This window comes from Hippocampus comes, unplaced genomic scaffold (genome assembly GCF_001891065.2).
Source record: "Hippocampus comes isolate QL1 unplaced genomic scaffold, H_comes_QL1_v1.1 scaffold93, whole genome shotgun sequence".
NCBI lineage: Eukaryota > Metazoa > Chordata > Actinopteri > Syngnathiformes > Syngnathidae > Hippocampus > Hippocampus comes.
In genome coordinates this window covers 39,993-58,454 of record NW_017805481.1, presented here as the reverse complement: position 1 = coordinate 58,454, position 18,462 = coordinate 39,993, and the positions used below count along the sequence as shown (strand labels likewise).

Below are 18,462 nucleotides of genomic sequence, written 5' to 3'. Positions count from 1 at the left end.
TCTTTGTTATTATAAGCATCAAATACATGTTAAATATAAATATTTTAGAATGTGTATGTTTATTTTTCAAATAATCCACTCATTTTTGGGTTCTTTGAATTTTTTTCCTTCTAAATATTGGAGTTTGTATCAGCCTTAAAAAAATAATAATTCTGTATTGGCTAGGCCCTAGTTAAATCCCCTGGTACATTTTTTTCTCCTGTATCGATGTAATCGTACTTATTAAACAAAACACAGACAATTTTCATATTTCTTGTTATGCTTTTTTTTTTATTTTATTAGTCCTGGAAAACATGTAAGGCATATGGTAACATTACACACTGAAGCGTTACAAGCTGTAGAGGCCCACACGGAGCCCACTCAGAGTCGAGCACAGAATGAAGCAGCATCAATTCATCAAGGGTTAAAAAAAAAAAAAACAACAACAAAATTGATGATTTTGATGAGCGTTGTTTTTCTTTTGGTTTTTTTTTTTATTGGGGCAAACAAAGCTACACAACACGTGCGAAAATTATCACGTTTGAGGGAAGCCTGTGTTGCGGGGGGACAGGGGGCGGAGGGGTCGGATGGTGAACATTTTGGTGCAGGGACGGGGGAAGAGAGGCGGCACATTCCCAGAGTTAGGTGGCTGCCCATGCTGGAGGCTTCGCTTGGCAACTTGACACATGACTGAGCGGGCATTCTTTCTCACACCACACTACCACAAGAACACTAAACTAAGCTGTATGTACACACAACATACACACACCATTACATTTTTTTTTAAACTAAACATGCATCCGATTACTGTACATGATCAGCCAATAACTTGAACTGAGACCGCTTCACTGGTTGGCTGGCAGGCGTGAATGGAAAAGCGATGTGGAATTTGGGAACATTTCCACCAATGGGACGCGGACGTGACGGATTGTGCTGTAAATTGAGCTCAAACTGTTGGAAGGACCTGAGAAACCATGTTGAAAGACAGCCGGTATCAGCTCCACAGAAGCCCCCCCCCCCCCAAAAAAAAGGAATACGATTGACCGCTTATTGTCTCAGTGCATTTTTTTTCAGCCCCTCTTTCCTCGCCGCACACACTTCGAAAAGGAGCATGTAACATCCAATCCAGAACCGCACGCAGTGTTTGCTCGGAAACTTTCCTCCTGTTGCATAAGTGTCTGGAAATGCTGCAAAACCATTTAAAGATGTCGCAGGAAGTGGTGATCGGATCCACAAACCAGCAGTTTACCTCAGAGCTATATGACATACAATACAGTGCCAATGTCTTTGGTCCCCTTCCCTATGCTACGTGGCTAACTGCTAGTGCCACGCACGAAGGTTTAAGAGTCCTTTGCTTGAGTTGGACCTGTCTGGATACTTCTGATTAATTCAGTCATTATTGAAGCTGTTGAAACTTTATGCCCGTCCAATCAGGGGTCACTGCAGCGAGTCACTACAGGTTTTTAGAATTTTACTTAGCTGTTTTTAAGTGCAGCGTTAATGTTCAAACTGTGCATCAAGTTACAGTGGCTTACCATATGTTAAATGTTCTTTTTAGGAACAAAACCTCTGGCTTGTTTTTAGGCCTACTATGCTACTGTTCCAATACAGTAGCATAGCAGGCCTAAGCATTAGGCATTATGATGGTACTCGAGAGCTTGAATTTTTAAAAATAATTAGGAAGTTTGAAAACCATTGCTTGACTTTAGTAAACAGAGGATCTAGAGTAAAAAAAAAAATGGTGTGAAGGCGGCCTAAGACATTTTATCACAGTATTGCACATCGAAAGATGCATGAAGTTTCCCTTTCCAGACAGCTAGTGTTTTTTGTTGTTTTTTTTTTAAACGGGATCAAACATCAGGCTAGTATGTCTGGTTTGGACCCGGAACAACATCTGCTCACTCACTCGCCACACGAGTGCATGCAGTTAAGAAAGAAAGTAAGTCTCACATTATGTACACTTGATGTTGAAGTGTAAAAATGGACCTTGTGCAGCTCCTTCTCACTGTGACGTGGTTGTAAACACATGGACGGGTCATGGCGGACCACTTACGGGAGCTGGTAGAGCACAGTGAAAAGGATGTTTCTGTCTAGTTTAGGGATGGACTGAGGTAAGCTGTGTGCAAGGAGGAGTTGGCACAGTGCGGGCCCATGAGCTCGAGCGACAAGCCGACAATCAAAAGTGAGGAAAACAAAAGAAATGAAAACAACAACAACAACCCTTTCTCGGAGCACATGTTTGGGATATTTGTTAGATGCACTGGAAATCTTGACTTCCAAAGAGGATTGAAAATGCATCCAAAACCACACTTAGCTTCATACTGTATATATATTTTTTTTGTATGCGCTGTAAATATTCAAAGCATTGACAAGAGGAATATACATTGTCATTTGGCACACGTGGTTCGGACACAAAAGACAGCTTAAAAATAAAAAGGGTCCCCAACACTCCAAACAAACCAACAAAATACTACATTACTTTTTTTTTTTTTTTTTTTTTTTTTTTTTTTTAGGGGTGGGGGTCGCGTTTCTTTCATCACACATGGCACTCGAAACAGAAGCACCGTGCACAGGTTCACAAAGGGAGCCCAGCAGATTAAAACAAAACACGAATAATAACAATAATCATCGTCATCAGAACCAGAGCTGGACAGGATGCATGGGTCCACGCTCTGCTCACACTCCAGCCCACTCGGGGGCGCCACACGCAATCTGGTGAATGGATGGAGGACGGGGCTGGGGTGCGAGCGCCTCGTTTGTAAGTGCATTAGGATCAGCGAACAGAGTGCAAAACGTACAAAACACCACTTTGTCCTCCCTGTTCAGCCCAAGAGGAAGGGACTCGGGGCTGGGGGGTGGGAATGGGGGGTTAAAGATGGCGCTGGGCTTGGTTAGTTTGGGGGACAGATGACCTGAGGACAGACACATGCGCACGCACACACAATGGCACACAAAACATGAGGGAGGCCACTCATGCTGAACACATTTTTTTCCTAATACATTTTTTATACATTTATAAACAAATTCACCAGTTGCCATTTAGGGGGCACCCACACTAACAGACAGGCAGGCAGACGGACGGCAAGAGTTACTACCTATTTGGGTATTTTTAAAAACAAAAAATATGTCTTCCGGTTTTTAGTCAGAAAAAGGCACGACGACAATAGCGAAAAGAGAATATTGAAAGCAAGTAGGAAGGGTAAAAAAAGTCTCTGACGAATTCATTGATAAGAATTCTTTGGATTGCGTAAGTTTGTTTGGTGTCCTGAAGCTATCTAGTCAAAATTCTGCGCTCGTGATGAGAACTTTTCTAACGACCACTAGGCGGCGGCGTGCACTTTATTTAGCCACAACTTGCTCACATTCAATTGTCAATACTCACTAGGCTTTATCAAGGAATTAGTTTTTTGAGAGGAAGGGCCCATGTCTTTTCAGTGTTATCACCTACAATACTTTAAGAGGAAGAGAGGAATGGGGGAGATACATTGATGGCATACATTGGGGGGGGGGGGGAGGCTTGTGGGGAAGGATAGTGGCATCTCTTGACAAGCCTCACGCCTGTTGCTATGCCGACCACGGAGAGGGAACGGGAAGAAGAGGGGGTTGGAGGCTTGTACTGGAACCCCCACCCTTTTGGTTGAGTTGGGGTGACCGGCAGGACTTGCTGAAAAGGAGCGAGAGGGAGGCCTCGGTGTGACAGTGCTTCTTTCAGCTTGTGGCCGTCAGCAGTTGAAAAAAAAGACCCACATGCCCCTCTTCTTCCCACTGCCCAATTCATCTTACACACAGAGAGGCTCTCTATGAGCGACTATTATTAACTGTGGCGCTCTGTCAAATTAGCAGGGGATACTTGTTGGTGCTGAGCGGTGACCAATCATAGGACTCGCTGACTCATCTGAGTGACATAACTGGAGGGCGGTAGGAAGGGTGGGTGCGGTTCGTCTTGGTCGTCTTTGTGCCTGTCTGTGCGTGAGGTCCATGACAGTAAAAAGGGGGAGCAGGTAACGATAATTAAGCACAGTTGGAAGAGGTGGCTATAGATGGGAGAGGGTGAGTGGAGATGGGCGACCCACCGGGAGGTGGGGGGAAAGGAAAAAAAATCACTGTCTGATGAGGTGATTTTTTTTTTTTTTTTTAATGGTTAGGCAGGAGTAATCACTAAAAGAGATCTGGATGGGAATGAGAGTGGTTTAATCTCCCCACCCCACTCCCACCATCAGCCCCAAACTACCAATCTGGATCCCCTCCCCCCTTTCACTTCTCTTCCTTCTTGACCTCTTCCTTCTTCTCCTCCTCATCCTTCTTGGCCTCCTCCTTCTTCTTGTCGTCCTTCTTCTCTTCCTTCTTGCCGTCATCCTTCTTCTTGTCGTCTTTCTTCTTGTCATCCTTCTTCTTGTCATCCTTCTTCTTGTCTGCCACCGGTGCCTCTTCTTTCTTCTCCTCCTCGGGCATAGGCTCCGTAATGAGGACCACCTTGCCGATGTTGTTCCTTTCCTGCATCTTTCGCATGGCGTCACCCACCTGCAGAGAAAACGAGAGAGAAGAGGGATTGGTTGGTTGGAATGTCCACGGCCACAGATTTGGAGGCGCTGATTCTGTGCTCCAAACGCTTCACACTCGGCCGCGAACCGGTCCAGTGAGAGTTGAATATCTCCGGCTTGATAAAGCCAACTGAACAACATTATATGCAAAAAGCAAAGACCGCTCAACCTTTACAATATCAACCCGTATCGTGATGCTGGTGTTTTTCCATGGCAAAAATGTCATGCTAATATCTTCTTATGAGTCATTGTTACGATTCATAACCCAGCAGGAGGGAGGTCAAAGTTGCTCTCGCATTCTGCGCGATTCCACTTGTTGCGCGCCGACGACGCCTCGAACCGCCTCCGTCTCTTCATGCCTCCTCTCTCGTCATCACTAACGCGAGGCGGGTGGACCACCTATCGACCGGTGCCACGGCAACAGGGGCCATCTCCTAGCAACCTAAAGCCCTGACGGTTTCCACACTCCATGGGAAATGAAGGAAAGGAGGAGGGGGATGTAGAATAACCGGTAGCCCTCTAATAAGAATACGTTAGGATGTGAATGCAGCGGACAAATATTAGGTACACCATCAAAACGGAGCTTTACCATCAATCTAAAGAAAGACAAAATTTGTTGACTTTTTGGGGGGATGGCGTGTACCTCATGAAGAGGCCAGCGAGTGTGACTATAAATAAACCCGCTGTGCCATTCCTCGCTGTTATGATTCTCGGAAAGGATTAGATCGAGGCATTGACGGAAGGATTCAAGGTGTTGCCTTGTGAAGAACTTCGCCATGCTTTTTTTTTTTCCTTTCTCCCCTCCCTCTCATCCTCATCTCTGTCTCTTGCATCAGGGACCCCGCCCTAAACCAGACGCATGCGCACAGACGACAGGGTGTTCCCATGGCAACAAGAGAGGCGGGGAGGAGGGAAGCAGAGAATAGGAAAAAAAAGAGGAGGGAGGGCGTAAAAAAAAAAAAAAAACAGAAGTCTGTTACAGATGGAGAGGCAGAGAAATGTCTGAGGAGAAGAAGAAAAGGATGAACAGCGGGAGGGCGTCATTTCAGAAGATCCAATTGCTGACCGAGTGCCACAGTCTCTTCCCCGTTTCCTCACACTTCCATTCATAATGTGCCTTTTGGCAGCTTTCTCCTCATCAACAGTCTGACTCTGTCTGGCCCAGCCTGAGACATTGGCCTTCTTTGTAATGTCACAGATGGTATCTGACGTCTGACACCAATTTTAACGGAACACCTAAAATTCTTATCCTTAATGGAAATCGCTAGAGATGGCTCCATCTCTACCCACCCCCACCCTTATATTTCTAGGGTCTATCGAGCTGGGGCCACCTGCTGTTTGCATCCCACTTCTGATAACTGTATTGAGAAGTGAATTGCACTGGGCGGACATTCACCTGCTCCAGGTGCCAGGTGGAGTCAATGCGGGGCTTGACCTTGCCCTGCTTGTAGAGGTCCAGGATGGCGTTCAGGGCCTGGCTGATCAATTCCGTCTCGCCCTCCAGATAGCCTAGGTGGAAGCCGCACACCGACTTGTTGCTCTGGATCAGGTTGAGGGTGTGGATAGAGAACTGGTGGTACCAATTCTTGGCCACGGCCAGCAAGTTCTTCTTCTGACCCGCCAGCATGTTTGCGGCACCTGAAGAAGAAATGCGTCGTTTACGTAGTGCGTCATATCAGGTCCCACATTTGTAGAGCATACACCCTGGGATTCTGCCACATGACATCTTTGGAGTATACAGAATGTGGTCCATTGTTTGGTTCTGAATAGTGCTGATAAAGATGGAAGAGATGGTCCAGGATGAATGAGTGAGGGTGGGATGCCGCACGCAAGGATTTGTGTGCGACATGAAAAAGCCAGAGCTCTGTTCTCCGCGCATGCCGTCCTCACCCACTCCCATTATGGAGGCCCTTCCCACGGTCCACACATGCACGCACTACATAGGGGACAGTATAATGCAGTCGTGAAGACATAAACGGAGAAGACTTTCACAACTATTTCTAAGAAAAACAAGCATTTTTTTGCCAAATTCAAAAAATATATATATATTCATATATAGAAGTTAACTGGTAAATTGATGCTTTGGGAATAAAAGGAATAACCGGTGAGGGTAATAGAACTACACTCTACTGAACTGCTGTATTATATCTGTTAAAATGGAAATGACGGGAGCAGCAGTAAAATACATGTGGCACTTGAGTTTCAATTCAAAATTTGGTTTCAATAAGTTTTGTATAGCCCTGGTTAAAAAAAAAAAAACAGAAGTCTGTTACAGATGGAGAGGCAGAGAAATGTCTGAGGAGAAGAAGAAAAGGATGAACAGCGGGAGGGCGTCATTTCAGAAGATCCAATTGCTGACCGAGTGCCACAGTCTCTTCCCCGTTTCCTCACACTTCCATTCATAATGTGCCTTTTGGCAGCTTTCTCCTCATCAACAGTCTGACTCTGTCTGGCCCAGCCTGAGACATTGGCCTTCTTTGTAATGTCACAGATGGTATCTGACGTCTGACACCAATTTTAACGGAACACCTAAAATTCTTATCCTTAATGGAAATCGCTAGAGATGGCTCCATCTCTACCCACCCCCACCCTTATATTTCTAGGGTCTATCGAGCTGGGGCCACCTGCTGTTTGCATCCCACTTCTGATAACTGTATTGAGAAGTGAATTGCACTGGGCGGACATTCACCTGCTCCAGGTGCCAGGTGGAGTCAATGCGGGGCTTGACCTTGCCCTGCTTGTAGAGGTCCAGGATGGCGTTCAGGGCCTGGCTGATCAATTCCGTCTCGCCCTCCAGATAGCCTAGGTGGAAGCCGCACACCGACTTGTTGCTCTGGATCAGGTTGAGGGTGTGGATAGAGAACTGGTGGTACCAATTCTTGGCCACGGCCAGCAAGTTCTTCTTCTGACCCGCCAGCATGTTTGCGGCACCTGAAGAAGAAATGCGTCGTTTACGTAGTGCGTCATATCAGGTCCCACATTTGTAGAGCATACACCCTGGGATTCTGCCACATGACATCTTTGGAGTATACAGAATGTGGTCCATTGTTTGGTTCTGAATAGTGCTGATAAAGATGGAAGAGATGGTCCAGGATGAATGAGTGAGGGTGGGATGCCGCACGCAAGGATTTGTGTGCGACATGAAAAAGCCAGAGCTCTGTTCTCCGCGCATGCCGTCCTCACCCACTCCCATTATGGAGGCCCTTCCCACGGTCCACACTTGCACGGACTGCATAGGGGGCAGTATAATGCAGTCGTGAAGACACAAACGGAGAAGACTTTCACAACTATCTCTAAGAAAAACAAGCATTTTTTTGCCAAATTCCAAAAAAAAATTATATTAATATAAAGAAGTTAACTGGTAAATTGATGCTTTGGGAATAAAAGGAATAACCGGTGAGGGTAATAGAACTACACTCTACTGAACTGCTGTATTATATCTGTTAAAATGGAAATGACGGGAGCAGCAGTAAAATACATGTGGCACTTGAGTTTCAATTCAAAATTTGGTTTCAATAAGTTTTGTATAGCCCTGGTTTGGTTTTGCAGGGTTCGGAAATCGTTATGCCATCGTCACTCTGATCGCTCTATTTATCTAAATGGCGCTGAATGACTTTTGCGTGTGATCGTTGCAAGCGTAGTTGCTAATCAAGTGTAATCAACCCTAAATATTCATTGAAGGGTAATAAGATACAATTTTCAATGGGATTTTCTTGAGTTTGTTTTTAGCACTTTCTTTTGGCTCACGTGTTAAAATTGTTAACCCAGAAACATAATTTCTGTGGAGCAATACGTTTGTCAACGAGGTGCATTTTGCATTGTTTTCCTGACCATAGGTGATGAGTTTGCCCATTGGTTTCAGCAGGTTGTAGGCCTTGTGGGTATCTGATCCTCCAAGAGGGTCCAATACTATGTCGAGTCCTGTATGGGAGACAAAATAAAAGTGCTCATATTAACATATATGCACAAATAACACACAGCAGAAGGCGGTGGGCATTGATCCAGATGTCTAATTAGAGACATTGGGCTCGATTTTCGTAGACAGCACAGACAGATCGCTCACCAAGTGCAAACTTCATGGTGCAGATGTGATTCCGCCATGTCAAGACTCGAGTGTGTGACAGTCGCGCCGGATTTAAAAGGAATAAAAGGAGTTGCTTAAATTGGACATGATTGAATGCTGTGACCACACCCACAGCGGCGGAGTAGTGTTTGGGGCTAAAAAGTTACTGAATTGATTTCAAGCCATTGAATTTCCCTCTACCCTCTCACCTTTTGGACTGATCTTGCGGACCTCCTCCACGTAGTCCTTGGTGCGGTAGTCGATGGGATGCGTGACGCCGGCCTGGCCGATGGCCTCGTGCTTGCTGGCCGATGCCGTGCCAAAAACTGTGACGTCCTTCACTGTTTTGCACAGCTGCGTGGCCGCCGTGCCTACGCCACCTTGTGGGGAACACAATGGTGTCAAATGTTAAAGGGGGAAGCAAATTGACTTTTAATTGATCCCTCATAATCAACGCGACAAGCCTAGATTCCCCGCCTTCTAAATCTTCTACTCAAAAGCTATGCTGATCTCTCTGATGAAATCATGTCACAAAAATATTATTAAGACGCCTCGGAACTGACTGAGAATCTGTCACCTTGAACAACCCAAGCAACATATGACATAAAAAATAATTCCATGCACACTTTTTAAGGCAAATAGAGTCCGCGTGATCGGTGTTATTCATTGTTTTGAACAAGGCAGCACATTTTGGTTTTGTGCTTGTAGGTATGCAAAGATCGAATTGTTACACAATCACATTAGGGAGCTGACACTCCACACAATGAGCTGGCCAAATGATGCATCTATTGCTTTGTTTTCTGGCTCATTCAAGGAATCCCACATGTCTGTTTTTTTCTACCAGTCGCACAAAAACAACATGTGGCACATTTTAAGTGGATATCTGTGTTTGCTCTCGCACTGTTTGAAAGCGCCATAGCCGTGTTTGCCGAGAAGTAATAGTTTACTGATAAGCGCGAGGTGGGCTGAAAGGGAGGTTGACTGCACAGGACTCGAAGTGAAAGACATCCATAAAGGTTATTCATGCCGACCCCGTCTAGCTTTGCGCATCTTATCGCAAAAAGCCTTTGAAAGAGCAGACCCGACCTTTACAGTGCGCGCGCGCGCGTGTGTGTGTGTGTGTGTGTGTGTGTGTGTGTGTGTGTGTGTGTGTGTGTTTTCCCCCTTGAGAGGTTCTTGTCATCTTTGCAAATATATGTGTATTGATGCTGTTCTCATAATGGATATTATGCTGGTGTACCTGGCATGCATTTATACACCAATATTTTACGATCATCTTATTATTGTCACCGACTGACGTTTTGCAGTGGTGGGAGAGTTGTTGCTCTAAAAGCTGCCGTGTAAGAGCAGCACAATGGCTCCACTCTCGTTCTCTGTGGTGAGCAAACCCCCCCTGCACCCCCCCAAAAAAAAAGATGTTGCCAGGGAAACACGTGCCAAATTGCCAGCAATGAGCGAGCAAAAGGAGACATTTTCTTTTCAAGGTGAAGCCACAAATATTGTTTTTAGTTGACAAAAGACTGTCAGCATTGTGCTGGAATGTTTGTATGAATCAGGAAGCTAACTTAACACACACGTATGCACACAATGAGATATTTTTTTTAAATTAAATGTTCGATTTTCATTCCTAGTTTTGATGTGCTAACCAGTCGACCACCGTGCCGCCAGTTATATTATTACAACATTAATTTATTGATGTTTTTATTTTTCTATCATTACCGTGGCATTTGTTTGCCGATTGGCCTGGAGATAGACATGATTCTCCTGCCGGTTGATGACGTGTGTGACACCTATTCTGAGTACCGTTAAGTGCCCGGTAAGGAAAAAAAAAGGCGACCAAGTGTGAAGAATTTAGGCCATCAGATCAATTATGTTTCATGCAAGCACAGAAGGTACTATATGGTGATCGCTGTAAAGAATTAATCATATCTTAACACAAATCTGCCGCCGCCGCTGCTGCTGCTGCTGCAATAAATTGTGCGTAAACACCATCGCTCCACATTGGCGCGAAACAAAACGTTGACCTTCCGTCCAGACTTTAAATCAGCGCTCGGCCGACAGCTTAACAAAACAAGTGCGTGACGAACCATCAGATAACTTTGTACAGCGTGGGGACGCATAAACACGAACTTCCAGTCAGCGGAAGACCCAGAAGGTACCTGTCCCCCCCTCCCCCACTCCCTCCTTTCTCCCCGAGCCCTCCTCTTGAAGAGAACTCCTGACGGTGCGTCACAAGACCTGGGATCCTAGCCAGCGGGCCTCCTTGCGCGCTTTGAACTGACTTCGCTCGCACTTGTGCACATGTGCACAGATCACAGAGTTTAATCTGGGCAAGTATGCCGCCACTCCGGATGAAAGCTTCATTTGCTCCGTGGAGCCCTCTAAGTCTTGCACTAACGGGGACTCGAATCTTAACCTTATCCCGAAACCGAACCAAAATTCCTCCGACCACCACTGACGACTCTCACCCCGTTATCTGACTGCAGCCGACCCCGCAATAGGGCAGTGATATCTCATCCTTTTATAATCGATGATCCTATTGACTATCCCATCGAAGAACCGAGTTAACTCCGCCCTCCTTTTTATCCTACCCCCACCCCTAAATCAGTCCTTAACCCGAAGTCCATAACTATCACCAAACCTTAGATCCACTGTCAAGGCTGAGACAGCAGCCTAAGCGGATTCCTGCTGCTAATCGCATTGGCTCTCTTGAAATCAAATTGAAATGTTTACATTTGTTGTCCGCTTACAAAACATTCACGCATGTTGTTTGTTTTTTCCTCCTCAGTCACAGTAGAGCTTTTTGTTTCTCCCCGCCAATCCTGACATACTTCCGTCAGATGAGGAATTTGAGACAAAAACAAGGAGAAATCCACCAATGACACTAAGACGCTATTGTTTTAGTCGGAGCCCGACAACAGTGCATTAAAATGCTTGTCAGATTTATCGGAACATGACATTGAGATGGAGTGACTCATCTGCATCATCCTGATTAAGACCTACAATATCTTCATTTATATTCAAAGCTTCTGCCAAACTATGAGTGATTGTCATTGCCTCCCTTTGCATTTTTTGGGCCATGTGGGGCTCTTAGCGGTTAAGCTTGCATATTACAGGAATTTTATATCATTTGATGACCTGCAAACTATTAAATGATCGTTAAATTTGACAATATTTTTGAAAAAAAATAATGAATCTATTAACGAAGAATGTTTTATATTTTAACTACTCGAGTCAACATTCCATTTTATTGCTGTTTATTGAACATATTAAAAACAAAATTATTCCAATAATAATTCTATTAGGTTTGTTTTTGTTGATTTGTAAAATTCTTATGCTTTTTTTTTCAAAAATGTATCTTAAATTTTTGGATAAAAATTAATACTCCTGGGCAATTGTTTGTCTATGTGTGCCCGGATTAGAAAATGGATGGATGCATGGATGGATGGATATTACTCATTTTTTGGTAAAAATTCAATTCGACATGTTTTTTGACAGGCAAAATTTGGCCGCGTAAACATGAGGTAACCAAGAAATATACTCAGAGTAATAGTTGTTTAATTTTACAGTAGATTGTATTATTTCTATCAATGTTTTAAAAGAGGAATTGGAAGTTAGTCGAGCTATAAAGAAATGTCGTCGACCTCAGACTCTTTCCCCATATTCGATTTTATTTATTGTGCAAAACACCTCACTGGACTGAATGTCCTGGTCGCTATCTCAATGAAAATGCTTGCGAGCTGAGCCGTGACAGACTTGTTTGGCTGTGTCACTTCCTCTGCCATTTTTTTTTCTTCGACTTTTACTTGAGGAACTTTCACAACCCGTCATTTGCTTGCGGCAGCCTACGAAGGAATGAAAAAGAAAAAAAAAGAAAGAAAGAAAACAGCTCCCAACGACCGACACGGGCTGCGTTACAACTTCAACAAAGCCTTTTATTTCCCCCTCCTTCTCGTCGTCTTCTCTGCAGCCCCAGCTCAGATGCCAGAGTGATGGGAGCTTGCTTGTCAACGTGCACTCTTTGCACTGCTATTACTCCGCATTATGTAAGCCTGGTATTTTTTTTTTTTTTTTTGTGGGCTGCACAGGCAAAGCTCGGAGAGCAAATTAACGTTCTTTCTGCCTCTCTCAAAACTCTTAGCAGGCAGCATGTGCAGGAAGCCAGTTTGAGTGTGGTGAAGGCAGGCTGCCCGTAGATTTCCCGAGGAAGGAATGTCACGCCGGTAATTCAGACTATCTTGTTTGTAAAACAGCATGACTATTTATGGAGGGAACGTGCCTGCCTAAAGAAAAACACATCGATGGCGATCTTGTTGCCCTCTCTTTCTTATGCAACCCATACACGCATAAACGTGCCCACGCCAAGTTTTAATTTTATCTCAAATTTATAACGCCGACGAGGGATTCCCAAATTTACCCTGCACCCTTATTCTCAATCCCAAAACTAACTCCCAAGTCTAAACTTCCCTAATCCCAGCCCTTTGACCCTCCGTATCCTAAACCCCGTAACACTAACCCATTTCTCCTAAGCCCGACACTCCATAACCACAGACACTAAAACCCTAACCCCTAACCGTCCCTGGTGATGAAGCGTGACAGTTTAAATTATGTGAATGACTAAAACACACACGCAGGTGTCCGTAATACGCATCAGACACACCTGCCAGTGTGTGCGGTGGTAAGAATGAGGCGAGAAGGTGGGGGGGGGGAGTAGGGAAGGGAGGGTGGTGGTTGGTTTGGGTAAACGGGGAGTTTCGGAGGGTTTAAAGACTGCTGGAATGAGAACGCTGGCATGACTAGAGCGGTAGTTCAGAGGTCACCCTGGTTTCCCTTCTCTTATCAGCGCAGCTGATGCGCCGGCGGCCATGCCAGCCAGGCCTGAGGAGCGCTGACGGTTCAACGGCTCTGCCCGAACGACTCCCCACTTTGCTTGGTGATCACAGTGAATTAGCCCAGCATTGCAGACAGTTGCACTTTCTACTGAAGCCTCAGGAGGCTTACCCACGTGAGCGACATTGTGAACTGCTAAATAATGGATGGAAAAAAAAAACACGTGTGCTTAGAGAATACAATGTATAAATGATTGAAAGTAACTTGATTAAAAAAAAAAAAAAAAACAGCCGTCATTCCTGAATTCTGTCAGTCATAATCTGCCAACCAAAGGAAGGATAACATGCCTGAGGGCCTGACTGAGGTCGTGAACGTGTGCACGGGATTTAAATATACAAGCAGAGGCTTTGACTAGACGTGTTCTACCTAAAAATAAAAGGAATAAAATTTTTTTTAAAAAAAACGAAAAATTACACAAAATGTTGAAGAGTGTATGTAACACTCTATAGTATTGGAATGTTAAATAAAACATTTTTTTCCACATAAAGTACATTTTTGTCACACATATGGCCATTGTGTTGGTCATTTTGGTGTGCCTTAGTCATCCGTTTTAAGACAGACATAAAGACTGATCTCAATTCCTCTCAGCTCATCAGTACGACACTGATATTAATCATTCCTCATAGAAGATAAATAATCTCCAGTCTGTCTATCTCAAGTCTGTACTTGCAAGTCAAAGCAAAAAAAAAAAAGACCTGTCGGCTTGAATCTCAAAAACATGTCAGTCGAATCACCACTGTACATTTTTTAAAAATCAAATTGTATTTATTTTTATAATACTTAATTTCGTTCCCCAAAAACAAAAATCCTAGTTGTGAATGTAATCTTCCACAGACAATTGGAATAAAGTGATTCTGATTCTAGTTGTATGTTATTTCAAAATTCATTAAAAAAAAGGGAATAAAAATGCCCAAATAAGTATTTTTGTTCAAATTCCACAAAATTTCTGTTGAAAGAAGGTGCTTGGTTTGAAGGTGCAGACGATGCTCACTCCCTTCTTAATGAAAATGTTTGTTTGTACACAAAAAATGCCTTGAATGCAAAGAGAATTTTTGACCACAAAAATATATGCCTCAAACTGTGGCATAATGATGTGAAAAATTCAATCATCACTCCGTCTGGGATACAAAGTTACACTTACTGAAAGCAGGAAGTGGTCATAAAATAGCCCAAAGCAAGTCATTGAGCCCTGTATTGCTTGAGATGTTAGGCAGGGACATTGTCAGAATGACGACTTCCAGAGCTTGTGTCTGTGAAATAAAATCTATTCTGGTTGTTTCTAAAATTGTATAAAAGTAGACAAGAAACAAACCATCCTTTAAAAAAAAGCAACAATGTGGCAATATAGTAGACAGAAAACACAAACATTAATTTATGAAAAGCAAAACATGTTCGCGCGTGTGTTGATTTGATCCAATTAACCCTACATCCTAATTGTGCTAAACCCTCCAAAACCAGTAATGCAAATACAACATTATGCATGTACCCCCCCCCTGCTCTTTTGGCATTTTGTATTTGTGTACAGGTATGTCCTAAATGTGTCTTTTCTTCAAGTGTCTTTTCTGCGATAGCACTTGACTGACTGACTCCAACTATCACAGACATTTCTGATGTGTTTTGACTCACTTGGCCAACAAAGACGATTCTGATTCCAACGATCATCCGCATTTACTCTAGCGCGCACATTTCGACATTCTTTCATGAAGCAGCTGCATGGAAGTCTTCCGATTAGGCTACTAGAGCCAGAACGAGGCGGCTTTACAACCAGTCCAGATTGAGAACATATGCTTGTGCTTTTCCGTCACGGGAGCCCTGACACAAAACCAAAGTGGCGTCACGTCATCATTGGACCGTATGCAGGAATGTGTAGGGTGGGTGTGGTGCTGTAATAGATGCCAAGCGAAGGGTTCACAAACGCCGGGCACCGGTTCAGGGAGAGGTCAGAGAGGAAAAGCCGGTCACAGTGGATGGCTCTCGCAAAGACAGATCCAAATGTCAGCGGGACCTGACCACACCCAAATTCCCTCAGGGGGGGTGACACAAGAGGGTTAGCGAGAATACGTTACGCCAGCGACGGATATGGCGGAGGTCTTGCCGGGGGAGTGGAGGAGGATGCAGATGTGCGCAACGGCGGGGAAGAGAGGCACGGCGGGAGGAAATACAAAAAGCTATTGTTTGGCAAATAAAGAGGACAGCGGTGGCGGTAGGGACATGAGGGAGGCAGCTGAGGACAGTTTACTCTTTCTTGGGCTGGACGAGGTGCTTTTGCGGGTCATGTGACAGGCAAAAGTTCACCAAACTTTTTGAAGAAAATGACATTTGTCATTCATTGACACTGTTTCGGTGAAGCTGCCTAGCAAAATGCAATCGCCCCATCGCCCGTACAGAAAATGTCGCACCCAGGAACTAACCTCATTAGCTTCACTGGCTAAAATTGCTATAGTCTAGAAGTTGACAATCTTTTGAGTTAATGTTGGGCAAAAGCGTAGCCTATGTAAAAATATGAACCTTTGGTACATTGTGACTTTCTAGGCTGCATTTCTGTCATGTGGCTTTGTGAAATGTCACTTAGCCTTGTTTACACCATTTTCCTTTTTAAAGATCAACAGGTTGTACAAAGACCATGCATTACCATCTCCAAAATTGATTCTGGCATGTGTTCTAGCATCCCACTCCACATGCTACAAAGACTGTAGTTTAGGCACAACCTTTGGAATTACAATTATAAAAGAAAACCACGCTCATATTGTAAATATTTATAGAGGTAGTCCTTCACTGGTTTGTTTAAAAATTAGTGATTAGCAGCTAACAGCCACCAGAGCAGATGGTGGCCGTCATCATCCATTTAGTTGCTAGCTGCTACGTTTCTTGTCAAACATGTCCAAATACTTGCCTGGATTGTTAACATTGTTTAGATTATGACATGATGCTTGAAGTATTCAAAACACAACATTTAAGCAGTTTTAATTAAATACTTGTAATGCTAATACCATAATGCTAAAACTCGGTGGTTACGAACAGCATGGAGTATCTTGAACTAAACAGTTTTAGGTGAATGCTTGTAATGCTAAAATGCTAACACTGAATACCTCCATGACCAGCAAAATCTATTACAGCTGTACACCGAAGAAAACTAAAACCACAGTAATAAACTAATCGTTCAATAATTAGCTGTGTTCATTGTTTTAAGATTCACAGTGACACTGTGTACATATTCAGTATCATTTACATGTATTTGTCGCAATCTGTCTCGCTTTTTTATGTGTTTAGTGTTGATGGAACATCTCTCAGAATAGTCACTCCGATCATAAATCTCAATGTCGGGATAGGTGGGGTTTCAGGTTTGTGACCTCAGTGTTGCATTGTGACTCTGTGTGTGTCACCACGACTTCATTATTTTGCATCCTGGCTCCACCTTAGCCGATAGGGCAGGAATGCAGAGTTGCACGGGCATGCTGCCGCTGTTTATTTGGCTGCTTTCACTTCCACGCAGTCACTGGATGGCTTGTGACGAACCCCCCTTTCCCCCCAAACACCCTGTGTATATGTAGATGTAAGAGCTTAAAAAAAAAAGTAGTTGGATAATCTCTCAGCTCATCATTTGTCCCAGGTGATATTCAAGTGTTCTGAGAGGGAAAAAAATAGGACCGTTCCAGAGGACATTGACTTGATTTCCCAACGACCCCCCGCCCCCACACACACACACACACACACACACAAATCATCTGATTGGGGTTGGCACTAAAAAAATACAGTACAGTACCGGTATATGCACAGTACTTGGAACGGTGACATCAAAATGTGAGGATTTGAGATGAAAACAGCTTTGACTGAAAAGGGTTGCTTGAACTAGTGGCTGTAACGGCGATGTTCCAAATGATCATGTGACGGACCGATTGGTTTTTCATCAAGACCGTAAAATAAGACTATTGGGAGTCATAAAGTACGTAATCAATAATGCTTCCACTGATATAATATTGCTGTATCAGGGCTGTTTCTAATATTTACACCCTGTCGCCAAACATCATCACGAAGACAGATTATTCATGTTGAATTTTTATTAACAATATTTTTACCCCGTTATGATAAATATCAACACAGCGTTCATTTGCATTATTGCCACCATATCCACCTGGGCGAATACATTGAGTTAACTATATGAATCCTCGGGCGTTATTTCCTTGGTAATATTGCAAACATATGAGAGTTAAGAAGGTAGCAAGAAAAAACAGCCTCGCTCCTTTGGCGGTACCGCCTGTCACCGCCGATACCTTTAATCTCTCGAATCACAGAACATCAGGAACAATTTTTGACAGGTTCAGCTGGTAGGACCTCCCACCGACTCACAGCCTGAGGCACCATATGAGCCCACTGCTGTGTCGATTTCACACTCTGCTCCAAGTACTAGTAGTAGTGTGCTCTGCTGCAATCAAAATACTGTATTGATTTTGATCAGGTCCAGCTTTGGAGACTGAAGGGAGTTATTTACTGTTAACTTTGCTGAACCTATGGTGGAATATCCAACACCGTAAAATAGACAAATAATATTCATCCCTTGTTTTTCAAGATCTGAGCATAAGAATAGTAAGCAGAAGCAGGGCAAAGAAGCAACAAAAGCAAAAAAGAAGGAATTGGACAGCTATTAAGACAGAACAGCGGAGCCAATTCAGAATTTCTGCTTGACAGGGGATTTTATCACCTCTTTTCAAATTTATGATTGATTTTACATACAAAAAAAACTTTAAACTGCGAACATTTCGGGTGATGATTACACTCAACTACAAATAAGTCATGCTAGTAATGTAGCAGCCGTAGCTAATGTGGACTTGTTTACAGTGCTAATGCTAGCTAAGTATTGGTAATAATAATAATAATAATAATAATAATAATACATTACATTTATAAGCGCCTTTCAAAACACTCAAGGACACTTTACAATCAAAACAAGAACAATAAAACCACAGATAAAATTATAAATAATAAAAGGAG

General features: G+C 43.6%; 1 protein-coding gene and 1 long non-coding RNA gene across 2 annotated transcripts in view; one reads left to right on the top strand and one right to left on the bottom strand.

Annotated features, from left to right (window-relative positions):
• Positions 1-475: 475 nt before the first annotated feature.
• vat1 (vesicle amine transport 1) overlaps positions 476-18,462 on the bottom strand; it is a 28,726-nt gene continuing 10,739 nt past the window's right edge. The window contains exons 3-6 of the mRNA XM_019875786.1: positions 8,793-8,963; positions 8,352-8,441; positions 7,210-7,451; positions 476-4,500 (exon numbers count right to left, since the gene is read on the bottom strand). Coding sequence (XP_019731345.1) covers positions 4,234-4,500; positions 7,210-7,451; positions 8,352-8,441; positions 8,793-8,963 — 770 coding nt within the window. The 3' untranslated portion in view covers positions 476-4,233. The remainder of the gene's footprint in view (positions 4,501-7,209; positions 7,452-8,351; positions 8,442-8,792; positions 8,964-18,462) is intronic.
• On the top strand, positions 11,986-13,713 carry LOC109519344 (uncharacterized). The gene is made up of 2 exons (XR_002168931.1): positions 11,986-12,806; positions 13,427-13,713. It is a non-coding gene; the product is annotated as an uncharacterized LOC109519344 (long non-coding RNA).